The sequence below is a fragment of the Galleria mellonella genome, unplaced genomic scaffold (assembly GCF_026898425.1).
Source record: "Galleria mellonella isolate WM207_F2 unplaced genomic scaffold, CSIRO_AGI_GalMel_v1 utg874, whole genome shotgun sequence".
NCBI classification, from domain to species: Eukaryota; Metazoa; Arthropoda; class Insecta; order Lepidoptera; family Pyralidae; genus Galleria; species Galleria mellonella.
The window spans coordinates 867,220-880,408 of NW_026442167.1; the positions used below are offsets into that span (position 1 = coordinate 867,220).

Here is a 13,189-nt window from a genome sequence, read left to right on the forward strand (position 1 = left end):
CGAGTTATTGCTTTCTGTTCCACTTCAACAGTATTGATTTATTTACTGAGTGTAATTTTTTTGTAACCTACTTGCTTTCCTCACAAACTTAAACTTAAACTCACATTAATAACATTATTTCTATTTAATTAGATAATAATTATTATTTATTTATGTAGTAAAATTAAATAATAATACGCTGCTCATATTCGTATAAATAAATAAACAATTAAAACGGATCAATAAATTCGATAAAACGTGAGCAATTCGTGTGTTTCTTGCCTTTCGATCTTTGGTAAAGAGATTATTACTTTTATTGGTTTCTGACATGTCTGATATGGTATGGAAAACGATCAGTTACGATTTATCAGTTTGACTTTCAAGTCCCAATCTTATTCTTACAGTACTTTTACACTAAAAACTAGCAAAATGTCAATATGTAAGTAAAGAAAGTGTATAAGTTAAAAGGCTTCATAAACTTTTTAATATTTTATTAACTAGGTATCTATTTTTATGTACATTTTGACGATCTATGTTATATATATAAATTTTTCATATTATGTATATATTAGGCAGTCTTAGGGGGAGGCTTATATCCAGCAGTGGACGGATGTTGGCTAAAATGATGTATCTATTAACAAACTAAATATTTCAGGTACTTCTCTGTTCTATGTTATCGAGTCTTGAATCCCTTTGTCATAAATCTATAAAAAAATATTATTTATACACATTTAGCAAATTATCATGGGTATTTAACAGATATAAATGATTCATAGAAAGGTCGAATCTCTCATAAACCTATTTTAGCTATTTAAGTGTTTTCCGTCCTTTTCTTTTGTTCCAATTTTTCAAAAATTTTTTTATACAACTTAGAATGGCAAACAAGCCGACGGTCCACCTAATGGAAAGTGGTATCCGTTACCTATCGACGTGAGCAGTACCATGGACATAACAGAGTATACTGTTTCGCCCATGATACCCCCCCATGCGTTGCCATTCCTGAGGACTCAGGTGTTATTCCTCTGTACCCTGTAAATTCACTGCCATATCTCACCCTTCAAACTGAAACGGCCATGCAAACACAACTGCTTCACGACAGAAACACGAATGAGACAGAGGTGCCCAAGCAAACGACTTTACAATGTCTCCCTCTGGTGATTTGAAAGACAGAGACAAAACACCCTAATTAAGTTAAAGTAGGTTTGTAGAACGTTTTAGTTTTTATGAATAAAGGGTAAGTGTTTTAATCCTTAGATACACATATTTATTGAAGAGTTAATCTTTGTTTTATATATGTGGTTTAGCGCGAAATCTTACTATTTGATCATGGCTTAATTAAAAAGTGTGTCAAATATGAGTATTTATATAGATTTATATTTTTATAATACTTTTAATATTTTTTATTATGGGGGGTATTATGGGCGAATCTGTTATGTCGATGGTACTGCTCATGTCTAGGCGACGATTACCACTTTCCATCAGGTGATTTGGACATAACAGAGTATACTGTTTCGCCTATAATGCCTCCCAATCGTTGCCGTTCCTGAGGACTCAAGTGTTATTCCTCTGTACTCTGCTCCTCTGATTTCCTTAAAAAATAATGTTGGCTTAAATATAGTGTTAGCTTAAAGATTGATATAGCTTAAAGACAGACTAGGCTTAAACACAGTCTTGGCTTAAAATAACGTTGGCTTAAAAAGTGTTAGCTTAAAGATTGATATAGCTTTGCTTAAACACAGTCTTGGCTTAAAATAACGTTGGCTTAAAAAGTGTTAGCTTAAAGATTGATATAGCTTAAAGACAGACTGGGCTTAAACACAGTCTTGGCTTAAAATAACGTTGGCTTAAAAAGTGTTAGCTTAAAGATTGATATAGCTTAAAGACAGACTAGGCTTAAACACAGTCTTGGCTTAAAATAACGTTGGCTTAAAAAGTGTTAGCTTAAAGATTGATATAGCTTAAAGACAGACTAGGCTTAAACACAGTCTTGGCTTAAAATAACGTTGGCTTAAAAAGTGTTAGCTTAAAGATTGATATAGCTTAAAGACAGACTAGGCTTAAACACAGTCTTGGCTTAAAATAACGTTGGCTTAAAAAGTGTTAGCTTAAAGATTGACTTGGCTTAAAGGTAGTTACTTGGTGACGTGCCTGAAGAACTCCGTGACGACTTGCACCATCTCGTCAAAGAGTTTGACTATCTGCGGCGTGTTGAAGGTGGCGTGCGGGGGCCGGTACACTATATGCTGATTCAGCGTCTGCAGAGCTCTGAAGTTATGACGCCTCACCTTGCTGAAAAGCCGGTACTGTGGATCGGTTTTGTATGGACTGTTTTAATAAAATTTAATTAAGATGTAAACAATAGTTTGTTTACATTTTTATGTTTACATAAACATATGTCTTCGCACGTGGGCACATTATGTCACATCACATTAGAAACCTTTAAAATTATCAGTGATTCTATATATTTTTTTTTTAATTGGTGATAATGGTATGGTAATCCCGCCTGCGCTATTGGTATACACTGGCGGGGCACCAGTGAGGGATGACAGATGAAGATGAAAGTAGGTCAGTTGGCCCATCCTGACGAATTAAACTAGAATTAGTCACAATGGTTTCCAGGGGGAACCACGTGGTGGTCGATCTGACACGGTATATTGCTAGTAATAGGGCTATTTGACCCCATTACTAACAATCCCTTTCCCCCCAGTGATTCTATATTATATTATTCATGTATTATACTTATAAACCTTCCACTTGAATCACTATTAAAAAAAACCGCAACAATATCCGTTGCGTAGTTTTAAAGATCTAAGCATACGTAGGGGCAAACAGACGGGAAGCAACTTTGTTTTATACTATGTAGTGATAGTGAAAATAATTTTTTTTTAATGTCAGAAAGAAATATTTTTATTCAAGTAAATTTAGATTTAAGGATTTTGAAATAGTCTTTACTTCATTACCTTCCATTCGGAAAGTAATTTTAGCCAAGAAAAATAGATAAGAAACTCAGCTGTTGCTTTTTCAAAAAGTTTAATTTTATAAATAATGAATTCGTGTGAATATAAACTACACAGCGGTATCAATTCATAAGGTCCTCTATCCAAACGTTGGAAAAGATAAGCTTGGCGATAAGGCCGCCTTTAGTATCACTTTGCTTTTCTTTTTTGCAACTGCTGTGATAAAGTGTAAATAATAAATATCCTGGTCACGCGGAAGAGGTCGCGGGTAAACGCTAGTATATCATAAGACCCACCTGAGCGTCAGTTAAATAGATTGGCGTGTCGAATATAATCCAAATGACAGCCTCATTGCAGTCTGGCGACGTCAGCGACCCCGCGTACGTGTAATACGAATTATAGTTCACGCTTAGCAGTTTTCTATAAAGAGTAAAATTTCTGTATGGTAATATGATACGTATATATATATATATATATATATATATATATAGTGGTCCCGGCGTAGAATAGGCCACTTCTTCCTTTCACATGGGTGCCGTAAGAGGCGACTAGGGGTTGAAAAATTTTATAGTTGACGGATGGGCAGTAGTATTGCTCTTAAAATATTACCAAAGCCTAACTGCAGTTTCTAATCCGCCTGCTAAACGTGGCAACTACTGCCCTAACTAACCAAACCCCCCAAGGGGGAGGCTTATGTTCAGCAGTGGGCATAATATTGGTACAAGTCCGATCTTTATATTGGATTCCTCTGTTTTTTGCTGGTAGACAAGGTTTTAATAATTGCTCATACCTGCTTGCTGATTGCTGGTATTTACGAATACATATATTAATTTCGATCGGGTTCTTTATTTCGACATTATATATTAGAAAACCGATAAAATATTTAATATATTAGTTGTTGTGCCAATATATAGATAGATATTTGAAATGTACATACATTTATACTGTGCATTAAAGTTCAAATTATTTAGCTTGAACTTTAACCCCCTTATGTTTATTTTACTTTATTAGGCCTATGTCCAGCATGTGGTCAATTAACGGCTAATATAATGATTATAATAAAGTTTAAATATTTTTTTTTATGCAACTTACAATGGCAATCATACTGACGGCCCCCCTGATGGAAACCGTCGCCTATAGACATGAGCAGTACCATGGACATAACAAAGTATACTGTTTCGCCTATGGTACCCCCCTGTATTGCTATTCTTGAGGACTCAGGTGTAATTCCTCTGTACCCTGTTACGGTAGAAACACGAATGGGACAGAGGTGTACAAGCAAATGACATTTATACAAAGTTTCCTTCTGGCAATTTAATTTTCTTGTAATTCTAAGTACAAAACGCTGACTTAGGTAGATACAGTCATATAGAGCAGGTATTATGTTTTGTAAACTGTACTCACGTCATATCGAGAATGATTCCGCTGATCCTTTCTCCAGTGTTTAGCAATTTGGGAACATATTCCATTAGTTCTTTCGACGACTCTTGTTGTGGCTCATTTAGTTCTGTTTGCACCTACATTTAATGTCTACAATTCAATATCATAAGCGTGGACGTCGACTTGACAAGGTGTATTGCTCAATCAATTCTAATTACTGACAATTTCTCCTCAAGATCCCCATCTATTCCAAGACCTACTCTAAATAATATGATGGACGCTTTTTTTCCGCACTGTAAGCCCCGGTTCAATCGTGGTTAGCCCGCCTAGACATTCTTTGCCACATCAAACGGTCAGATACCGTATCGGGTGTTAAATTTGCTTCTTTCATGTCCTTTTTCAAAATATATCTCCAATTCATACGTTTTTTATTCTTTTATGACCAAGACGCTGGCGGTCTTTAGAGGATTTTTCGCCTTTCGTCTATGCTATAAGTTTTTATATAAGCGTTATAAGTTATATGGATTATGGACAAAATATTCACTTACATTGCAAAATACAGACACTATAGTTAGTCCGTCTTCGTTTTTCAAAGCATCTTTTACAGTAAGGTCTGCACGCACGTGAACGAAGTGTATTTCCATAGGGTATCTAAGAACAGATTAAAACTATATTTAAACATGAGAAAAATTTTATTCTTCTATTAATATGACGCTTCCAGTTGTTAATATTAGATTCACTGGTGAACATAAGCCTTCCATATAAGGGGGGTTTTGAAAGTAATTGTTTGCCAAGCATGCGGGTTGGTAAATTCAGTTAGCATTTGATAGTGTTTTAAGAGGGATGCTGCTGATTATCCCTCGATCATTAAGTTCTCTTACTCGCCTCTTACGACACCTACGGGAAAGGAAGTGGTGGCCCATTCTATGTCAGGACCACCCTGCATTTGATACAAATTATATATAGTAATGACTTCGATTTCACCCCATATTTTTGCTTTCTATGGAAGTTGGTGTGAGGTTGTAAAAGAAATTCTATTTTTTTTTATTTTATACAAAAATCCAAAGTTCTTAAAAAAACAACTTACATGTTAAGTCTCTTATGAATACAGCCAATAACGGATTTTATTTATACAAACAAAAATTATAATTCCAAAGCGAGGTAGGCAAGTTAGAGTGGGTGTATGCAAGTACTATAAGTACATGTATGAAAGAAACCATGTACTTTATGGACACTCATTATTAATGAGTGTCCATAAAGTTAGGTTAATTAATATATAAAATAATTAAAATCCATGTTGCTAAAGTTCAGATATTGACAGCAATGATTAAATAATACAAATTCATGGTAACCAATTGTAAAGAGGTATAAATGAATGAGTGGGTAAGATAGGATTTTGAGATGGATAGAATTGATTTTATTAATCTATTGACATTGGGGGGAAGGGATTGTTAATAATGATAATGGATTACTAGCCCCATTGATAACAACTGCTGGAACCCCTGGAAACTATCGTTCTGAATTCCAAGTGAATTCATCATAATGGGCTAACTGACCTGCCTTTTCATCCTCACGTATTGTCATTCCATTGTCATCCATTAAAAAGATCGATTGACATTAGTATCTAGTCTGCAATCATCGATCTTTATAGTGATGGGTCTATTCAAAGATTGGTGGAAATCTTATTGCTTGAATACAAGTATAAAGTTGTAATTACTTGGGCACTGTATATATTCACCACATACTTGACTCCATTGATGGAATGCTCGGAGGGCCAGTGGAAGTGCACCTGCTCAAGACGGTACTTATGTTGCAGCGGGCCGCCAGTGAGGGTCGGATGGATCGACTCTTCACCATCACAGCTGAACTGCACTGAAAGCACATTGCTAGGAATATTAAAATAAAAAATATACACGTGACCAGAATATGTTTATTGACCGGGATAAAAGTAGCCTAAATTCTTCTCTATTCCATAAAATACGTGTATATAAATTTTGATAGCGATTGATTAAGCAGCTAAAGCGCTATAAGGTAACAAACAAACTCAATTTCACATTTATAATACTAATATAGTATTTTTTTTATACCATTGAGGTGGCAAACAAGCATACGGCCCACCTGATGGTAAGCGGTTACCGTAGCCTATGAACGCCTGCAATATCAGAGGTATTACGCGCACGTTGCCGACCTTGAAGAAACCTCTTTACCCCCCTTTTGAAGAACTCCATGCTGTAGTCTCTTGGGAAAACCTCGGCAGGGAGCTCATTCCATAACCTGAGTGTTCGTGGGAGAAAACATCTCTGAAACCGCGTTGTACGCGACCATTTAGGCTGTAAGGTATGAGGGTGAACTCCCTGTCGATGGCGAGATTATTTATTATAATATATGTAAATTGTAATTTCTGTACCTTATTTGTAAAGAATGGCAATAAATTTATTATTATTAATAATAAGAATTTGATTATTTTTGTGTAAGTAACATTTAAAATAAAAGATAAAAGAAACACTAGGTGTCATGTCATATAGGGAGGTAAAGGATATGGCCTGGGATAGAGCTGGCTGGAGGAAGATGCATGAATTAGTTGCACCGACAAGAGAAAACTCTTAAATGAAAAGAGAGAAGTAACATTGAACATTCCAAAATATCGTCAAGCAAAGTTATCAATATGGCAAGGGTCGTGCCTTGTTTTATTCCTACAAGGAATATTTTTAACTCTACCGTCGTTTTACAGACTAATTTGATTTGTTTTATGGTCTTTTCGACCATCGGTAAAGTTTAAACAAAGACACAATGGAATGGCAACGCATGAGGGATATTATGGGCGAAACAGTATACTCTATTATGTCCATGGTACTGCTCATCTCTATAGGCGACGGTTACCACTTTTCATCAGGTGGGCCGTCAGTTTGTTTGCCATTCTAAGTTGTATAAAAAAAAGCAAAGTGTGTTGCATCGGGCAGATTCGACCTCATGACTTTTGGAATTTATAAGTCGAGGTAGTAATTAATCCTCGAAGTTCTTCGGCCAAGTCAATTGATAAATAAAGAATATGCATAAATTATACCAAAAGAATCAAAAAACATTCTTTTATAGGAAAAATACACTACAAACTGTTTGTTATTAAAATTTTAATAAAGTTATAATTGGACAAGGCAAGTGGAATCATTACTCTTGCATCTGAATCACTCATGGCCAATATTCACAGCGGAATTAATAAACTGGTATAACTACAAGTATTTTTTAATACAAGGACAATTGTTAAGGATGCATACTGTATTTTGACACGACAAAATGATATGGGCCTCGTTTTAAAAGGACATATGTTTTGGGGTTTAACGTAATAATTTAAATCATTTACTTAACTGTCCACTGCTTTTTTTATATACAACTTAGAATCGCAATCAAGCTGACGGCCCACCTAATGGAAAGTGGTAACCGTCGCCTATAGACATGAGCAGTACCATGGACATAACAGAGTATACTGTTTCGCTCATGATACCCCCCATGCGTTGCCATTCCTGAGGATTCAGGTGTAATTCCTCTGTACCCAGTAAATTCACGCCATATCCTACCCTTCAAACCGAAACACAGCCATGCAAACACAACTGCTGCTTAATACAGGTCTTCCAAATAAAGATGGATTTTGCTAGTAAAAGTCATGCTTTGCAGGTGAATTGGCAACCGCAGTTAATCGTTGGTGATGTTTTAAGAGAAATGCTGCTGCCCATCTTTCGATTCTCTCATTAACTTGGTGGCCTATCCTATGCCAGGTCTATACGGCAGATTATATTAATTTATTTCTGAACTATTAAAAATTACGTAGTGTACTATTGACCTACTTGGGGCATCATCATCGGGTGGAAATGAATAATTTGCCAATAAGTATTCTATACCTAATTATTACGAATTTATTTTCAGTGATTACAAACAAGGATCGAGTATTAGATTTCTAATAGCCTTATTATATCAATTAAACTATTCATTACGTGTCTATTCTTATTACATAGATGAGTTACGTAAGTGTAACGAGATAGGTATATTATTTTACTAGTGATCCAGCCCGACTTTGCATGGGTAGAATGACTTAATAAAATGAAACTAGACTACTAGAAACTAGGGAGACTTTGTACAAAAGTTGATGGCTTGGGTACCCCTGTCCCATTCGTGTTTCAACCGTGAAGCAGTTGTGTTTCGGTTTGAAGGGTGGGATATGGCGTGAATTGACTGGGTACAGAGGAATAACACTTGAGTCCTCAGGAATGGCAACGCGTGGGGGGTATCATGGGCGAAACAGCATACTCTGTTATGTCCATGGTACTGCTCATGTCTATAGGCGACGGTTACCACTTTCCATCGGGTGGGCTGTCAGATTATTTGCCATTCTAAATTGTATAAAAAAAAACTTGTAATTTTGTAAATTATGAATAAATGATCTCGTATCTGTAGATAGAATTATCGAGAATAATATTAATCCTATGTTACTCGCTGATATACATAGATAGATACTCTTTACAGTTTCCTTCAAAAGATTACAATAGTAAACTTATTAGAAATATAAACAATTACAAGAAATAATCACAATGAGAAAACAATGGGCGACCTTATTGCCAAAATCGATCTCTAATAAGCTTTCTATATGTGAAAGAATTTTTAAAATCGGTTGAGTAGTTTTTGAGTTTTGAGTACAAACAAACAATCATATCTTTCCTTTTTATAACATAATGAGTGTAACGATTACTATCTAATTTCGGTAAAGATTTTTTATTTCACATCTTTAGAAAAGTCGATGTTTCCAGAAAGCATTTTATGAATATCTTCCTAAAATATTTCAAGGATCTCGATTATCCTGGTGCCTCGAATTTGAAAGTACAGTTGAAAGGTTCACCGAAGTTGGAGAGGGGAGAAACTCTCTTTTTATATACCACGAAGGTGGCAAACACGCATAGTGGCAAGCCCGTCTGATTGTAAACGGTCACTGTAGCCTATGAATGCCTGCAATGCCGGGGGGTGTCACGTGCGCGTTGCCGACTCTGAAGTAATATATATATTTTTATAACACAGGGGGCAAACGAGCACGCCTCACCTGATGGTATGTGGCTACCGCTGCCCAAGATCACCCGCATCACTAAAGGCATTGCAATTGTGCTGGCGGCTTTTTAAAAAGGAATATGCACTTTTCTTAAAAGTTACGACGTCGTATCGGTTCAGAATTACTGCTGCTGGAAGTTGATTCCAAAACGCGATGGTGCGTGGAAGAGAGTGCCTTAAAAAACGTACGGCGGAGAATCGCCTCTCATCCAGATGATTGGGATGGAGTTTTAATTTGTTGCGGATTGTAGGGTAGTGAAAATCAGCAGCAGGTGATCTGAACACACTCTTAATACACCCTTATTATAGTTTCTAGAAAAAAACTTCTACACTTGCTGAAAATCACCCAAACTCTTAAATTGTTGGGATGGAGATAGAGATTCCTGAGTTCTCAGGAATGGCAACGCATGGGGGTTATCATGGGCGAAACAGTATACTCTGTTATGTCCATGGTACTGCTTATGTCTATAGGCGACGGTTACCACTTTCCGTCAAGTAGGTAAGTTAGCTTTCTCGTCTATCCGAAGTTACCTGTATATCCATTGTTGACTCCAGACACCAGTACGCTGTGGTAGCCACTGAACACGAGTGGGCCGTATTTGATAAACTGCTTGGCGAAGTCATCGACCACATCAGAAGTCTTGATGTCTATGGGAGACTGTCGCATGCCACCCTCCTTGCACCGTGTACCCGGCCACGACCGCTCGTCTGTAACGTGTCATTCAATAAAATCGTCTAGTTATGAATTCTACCTTATTCATAAAAAAAGAAAAAAAAAACTATTAATAACTATGCTATTGGAGTTTCTATGAATAAATAAATAGAGTGAAACCATATAAAAATAAATCGTTTCTATTAGTGTATTTATTGTTGATTCTATTATTTTTTTTACTATTTCTTTTTTATATTTCTTTTTATATTAATACCCGCCCACTATGTATTTTTTATTACAACACATTTGTGATTTGTTAATCTTTGCCGGGTACCCACGATACAGGTTCGCCTAGTGAGGCGCCCATTGTATCTTGTTTTTGTAACTTTGTGTTTTTTGTCAAATAATAATTAAATAAAAAAAAATGGCCACCTTCTTATGTATTAAAAGAAAAAAGTTTCAATAACTGTATCAAACACATAACTTCAGCTTGTGATGCTCTTTTATGTTCTTTCTTTGTTGTGTGCATGTTTTATGTATTTTTGATGACATACGTGTTATGGAGACACAAGTAAATTTATTACCTAAGTATCGGAAATAGCTTGTTACGCATAAAGGACAATGCCTGCCCTGCCTAGACGAAAGACACCCCCTTATTCATAAGAACTAAAACTTTCTGCGAATCTATTTTATATATTACACTGTTCTGTCATTTCAATTTTAAATTGGGAATTTAGCTCAAAAGAAAGAGACAAAACAGTTTAATAGCTAAAATTGGTTTATGATTTTTTTTTATTAATATGTTTTACGGCTTTGGGTACAAGTCCTTTTGAGCCCTAGGTTTATGATGAAAGCCGTGGGATACTGCTAGCAAAAATACTCCCTTATTTTAGTGGAATAAAAATTGAAATAGTATGGCAATGTAAGTATTAAAGATGTCTTTACCGTCGTATGTCCACACAGGCTCATGTCGTAGGTCGGCGAGAGAGAAATCTGAAAAATAAAAAAAGGTGGTATTTTGCTTTTATGGATCATATAATACATGGTAGATGATGTACTCCAAAATGATACCATTTTTATAGTTCCACTAGTGTTTTTTGTATTTATTTACATAACAAAATTATAGTTATAAAACATTTCATGAAGAGATATAAGAATGGTATATATATATATATATATATATATATATATATATATATATATATATATATATATATATATATATACCCTATAAATATTGAAGTGTGCCATGATTATTTAAATTTTATTTTATTACAATACTATAATTGACGTCAGGCAGGCGACCGGTCGTAAAACTATAAGCCAAATCTTTTTGTAATATGGATAAAAACATTACGCCGACCACAAATAATAATTGGGAAAAGGGTAGGAAGATTATTTTTACTATAATTGTAGGTTTTTTTTTATTAATGGGTGATAATGAAATGGTAACCCCGCCTGCGCTATCGGTATACGCTGGCGGCTTTTAAATCTGTTAAGTAATTTTTGAGTTTATCCATAACAAACAAACAATCAAGTATTTTTTTTTAATCTACGTTTAATTTGCTACTTTTGTTTTTTAACATATCAATTCCATAAAATCTAAACAAGTTATCTACTATTATAATTATAACTAAACAATACTACTTATTAATTCACTTAAGCACAAAGCAATTTTGGTAGTAGGAGCATGCATTATGCTCTGAACAATCGCCACATCAAATTTATTAATATTAAATGTTTTTAAAAATGTTTCCCTTTCCCTTCGGTTGCTATCACATTCCATCAATGGGTGCTGTACATCTTCAACTTTACCACAGACAATACGATTTGGTGAATTTCCTTTTTTCATTAAATATGCAAACTTATTTGATGGATAGTGACCAAATTTGATTCTTAAAATTAACTTAATTATTATTTCTTATGTATAATATTAATATGGACCAATCGTATCGGACTTTATATCATCGCGACCGGATTGTATAAGAAGCTATACAGGAATACATCTGCGATCACTGTTATTCAACAATATCAAATTTCTTCAAAGTAAGTCAGACGCGACGCAATATATCTATATGGAACTACCGGGTTAGAAGTTGTGCAAGCTTCTACAGTTTCTATTACTATTTACACGCGGGGGGCCCTTCCCCCCGCGTCTGTTAGTAATTGGTTCTAACAGCCCCATTGCTAGCAATATACCTTATCAGGTCGACCTCCACGCGGTTTCCCCTGGAAACCATCGTGGTTAATTCTTGTCGAATTCTTCACGATGGGCTGACTGACCTGCTTTCATTGTCACCTATCATCCCTCACTGGTGACTCGTCGGTGTATATCGATACCGCGGGCGGGCTATTCCATTTTCATCTATTAAAAAAGAAAAAAACTCACCTTCCAAGCGTGGTATCTATTGGTAAAACCCCTAGGAGGAGTATGTTCAGCAGTGCATAGTTAATGGTTGATGTAATGATGATGAAAATATAAAAAAAATCACTCTGGTATAAAAAGTTAGGTTTTCATACATACATACATACATATCTGTCACGCCTGTCTCCCATCAGGGTAGGCAGAAACAATGGTTAGGTTTTCATTGAGTAACATAAGTTGTATATTAGGTTAGGGGAAAGGGATTTATAGTAATAGGCTTTAACAGCCCTTATTGCTAGCAATAAACCTTATCAGGTCAACCGCCAAGCGGTTCTCCATAGAATCATTGTAGTTAATTCTTGTATAATTCTAAGGCTAACTGATCTGCTTCATCCACACCAATCTTCACTCACTGGTGCCCCATTGGTGTATACCGATAGCGGAGGATGCGTTACCATTCTATTTTCACCGATTGAAAGAAATAAACATATATTTATTCATTTTTATATATAATTAATTATTTTCTAATATAATTAAAATTGTATTTACTCCTGCGAAGATATACCGAATCGTTAGTTATAGATAAAATAATAACACATTCAAATCTCACATTGTAAACGTCAATATGATTAGATAGGGGGAGAAGGGATTGTTAGTAATGCGGATTATCAGTTCCATTGCTAATAATATACCCTAACAGGTCGACCTCCCCGTGGTCTCCCCTGGAAACCATCGTGCTGAATTCCAAATGTATTCATCACTATGGGC

General features: G+C 35.5%; 1 protein-coding gene across 1 annotated transcript; it reads right to left on the reverse strand.

The window, feature by feature from the left end:
- Window positions 1-484: 484 nt before the first annotated feature.
- LOC113511486 (putative carbonic anhydrase 5) lies at window positions 485-10,216 on the reverse strand. The gene is made up of 7 exons (XM_052902196.1): window positions 9,936-10,216; window positions 6,062-6,188; window positions 4,865-4,967; window positions 4,341-4,453; window positions 3,233-3,356; window positions 2,116-2,282; window positions 485-683 (listed from the first exon to the last, which is right to left on the reverse strand). Exons 1-7 carry the CDS (start codon window positions 10,069-10,071, stop codon window positions 653-655), a joined length of 801 nt encoding a protein of 266 aa, XP_052758156.1. The 5' UTR covers window positions 10,072-10,216; the 3' UTR covers window positions 485-652.
- Between the last annotated feature and the right edge of the window lie 2,973 nt (window positions 10,217-13,189).

Bases quoted from the DNA above. Each gene is read 5' to 3' on its own strand.
- LOC113511486 (XM_052902196.1), bottom strand. From the start codon at position 10,071: ATGCGACAGTCTCCCATAGACATCAAGACTTCTGATGTGGTCGATGAC. The intron at 4,454-4,864 runs GTAAGTGAATAT...CATTAAATGTAG, and splicing joins TAGTGTCTGTATTTTGCAAT to GTGCAAACAGAACTAAATGA. The intron at 3,357-4,340 runs GTGAGTACAGTT...TACTCTTTATAG, and splicing joins GGAATCATTCTCGATATGAC to AAAACTGCTAAGCGTGAACT.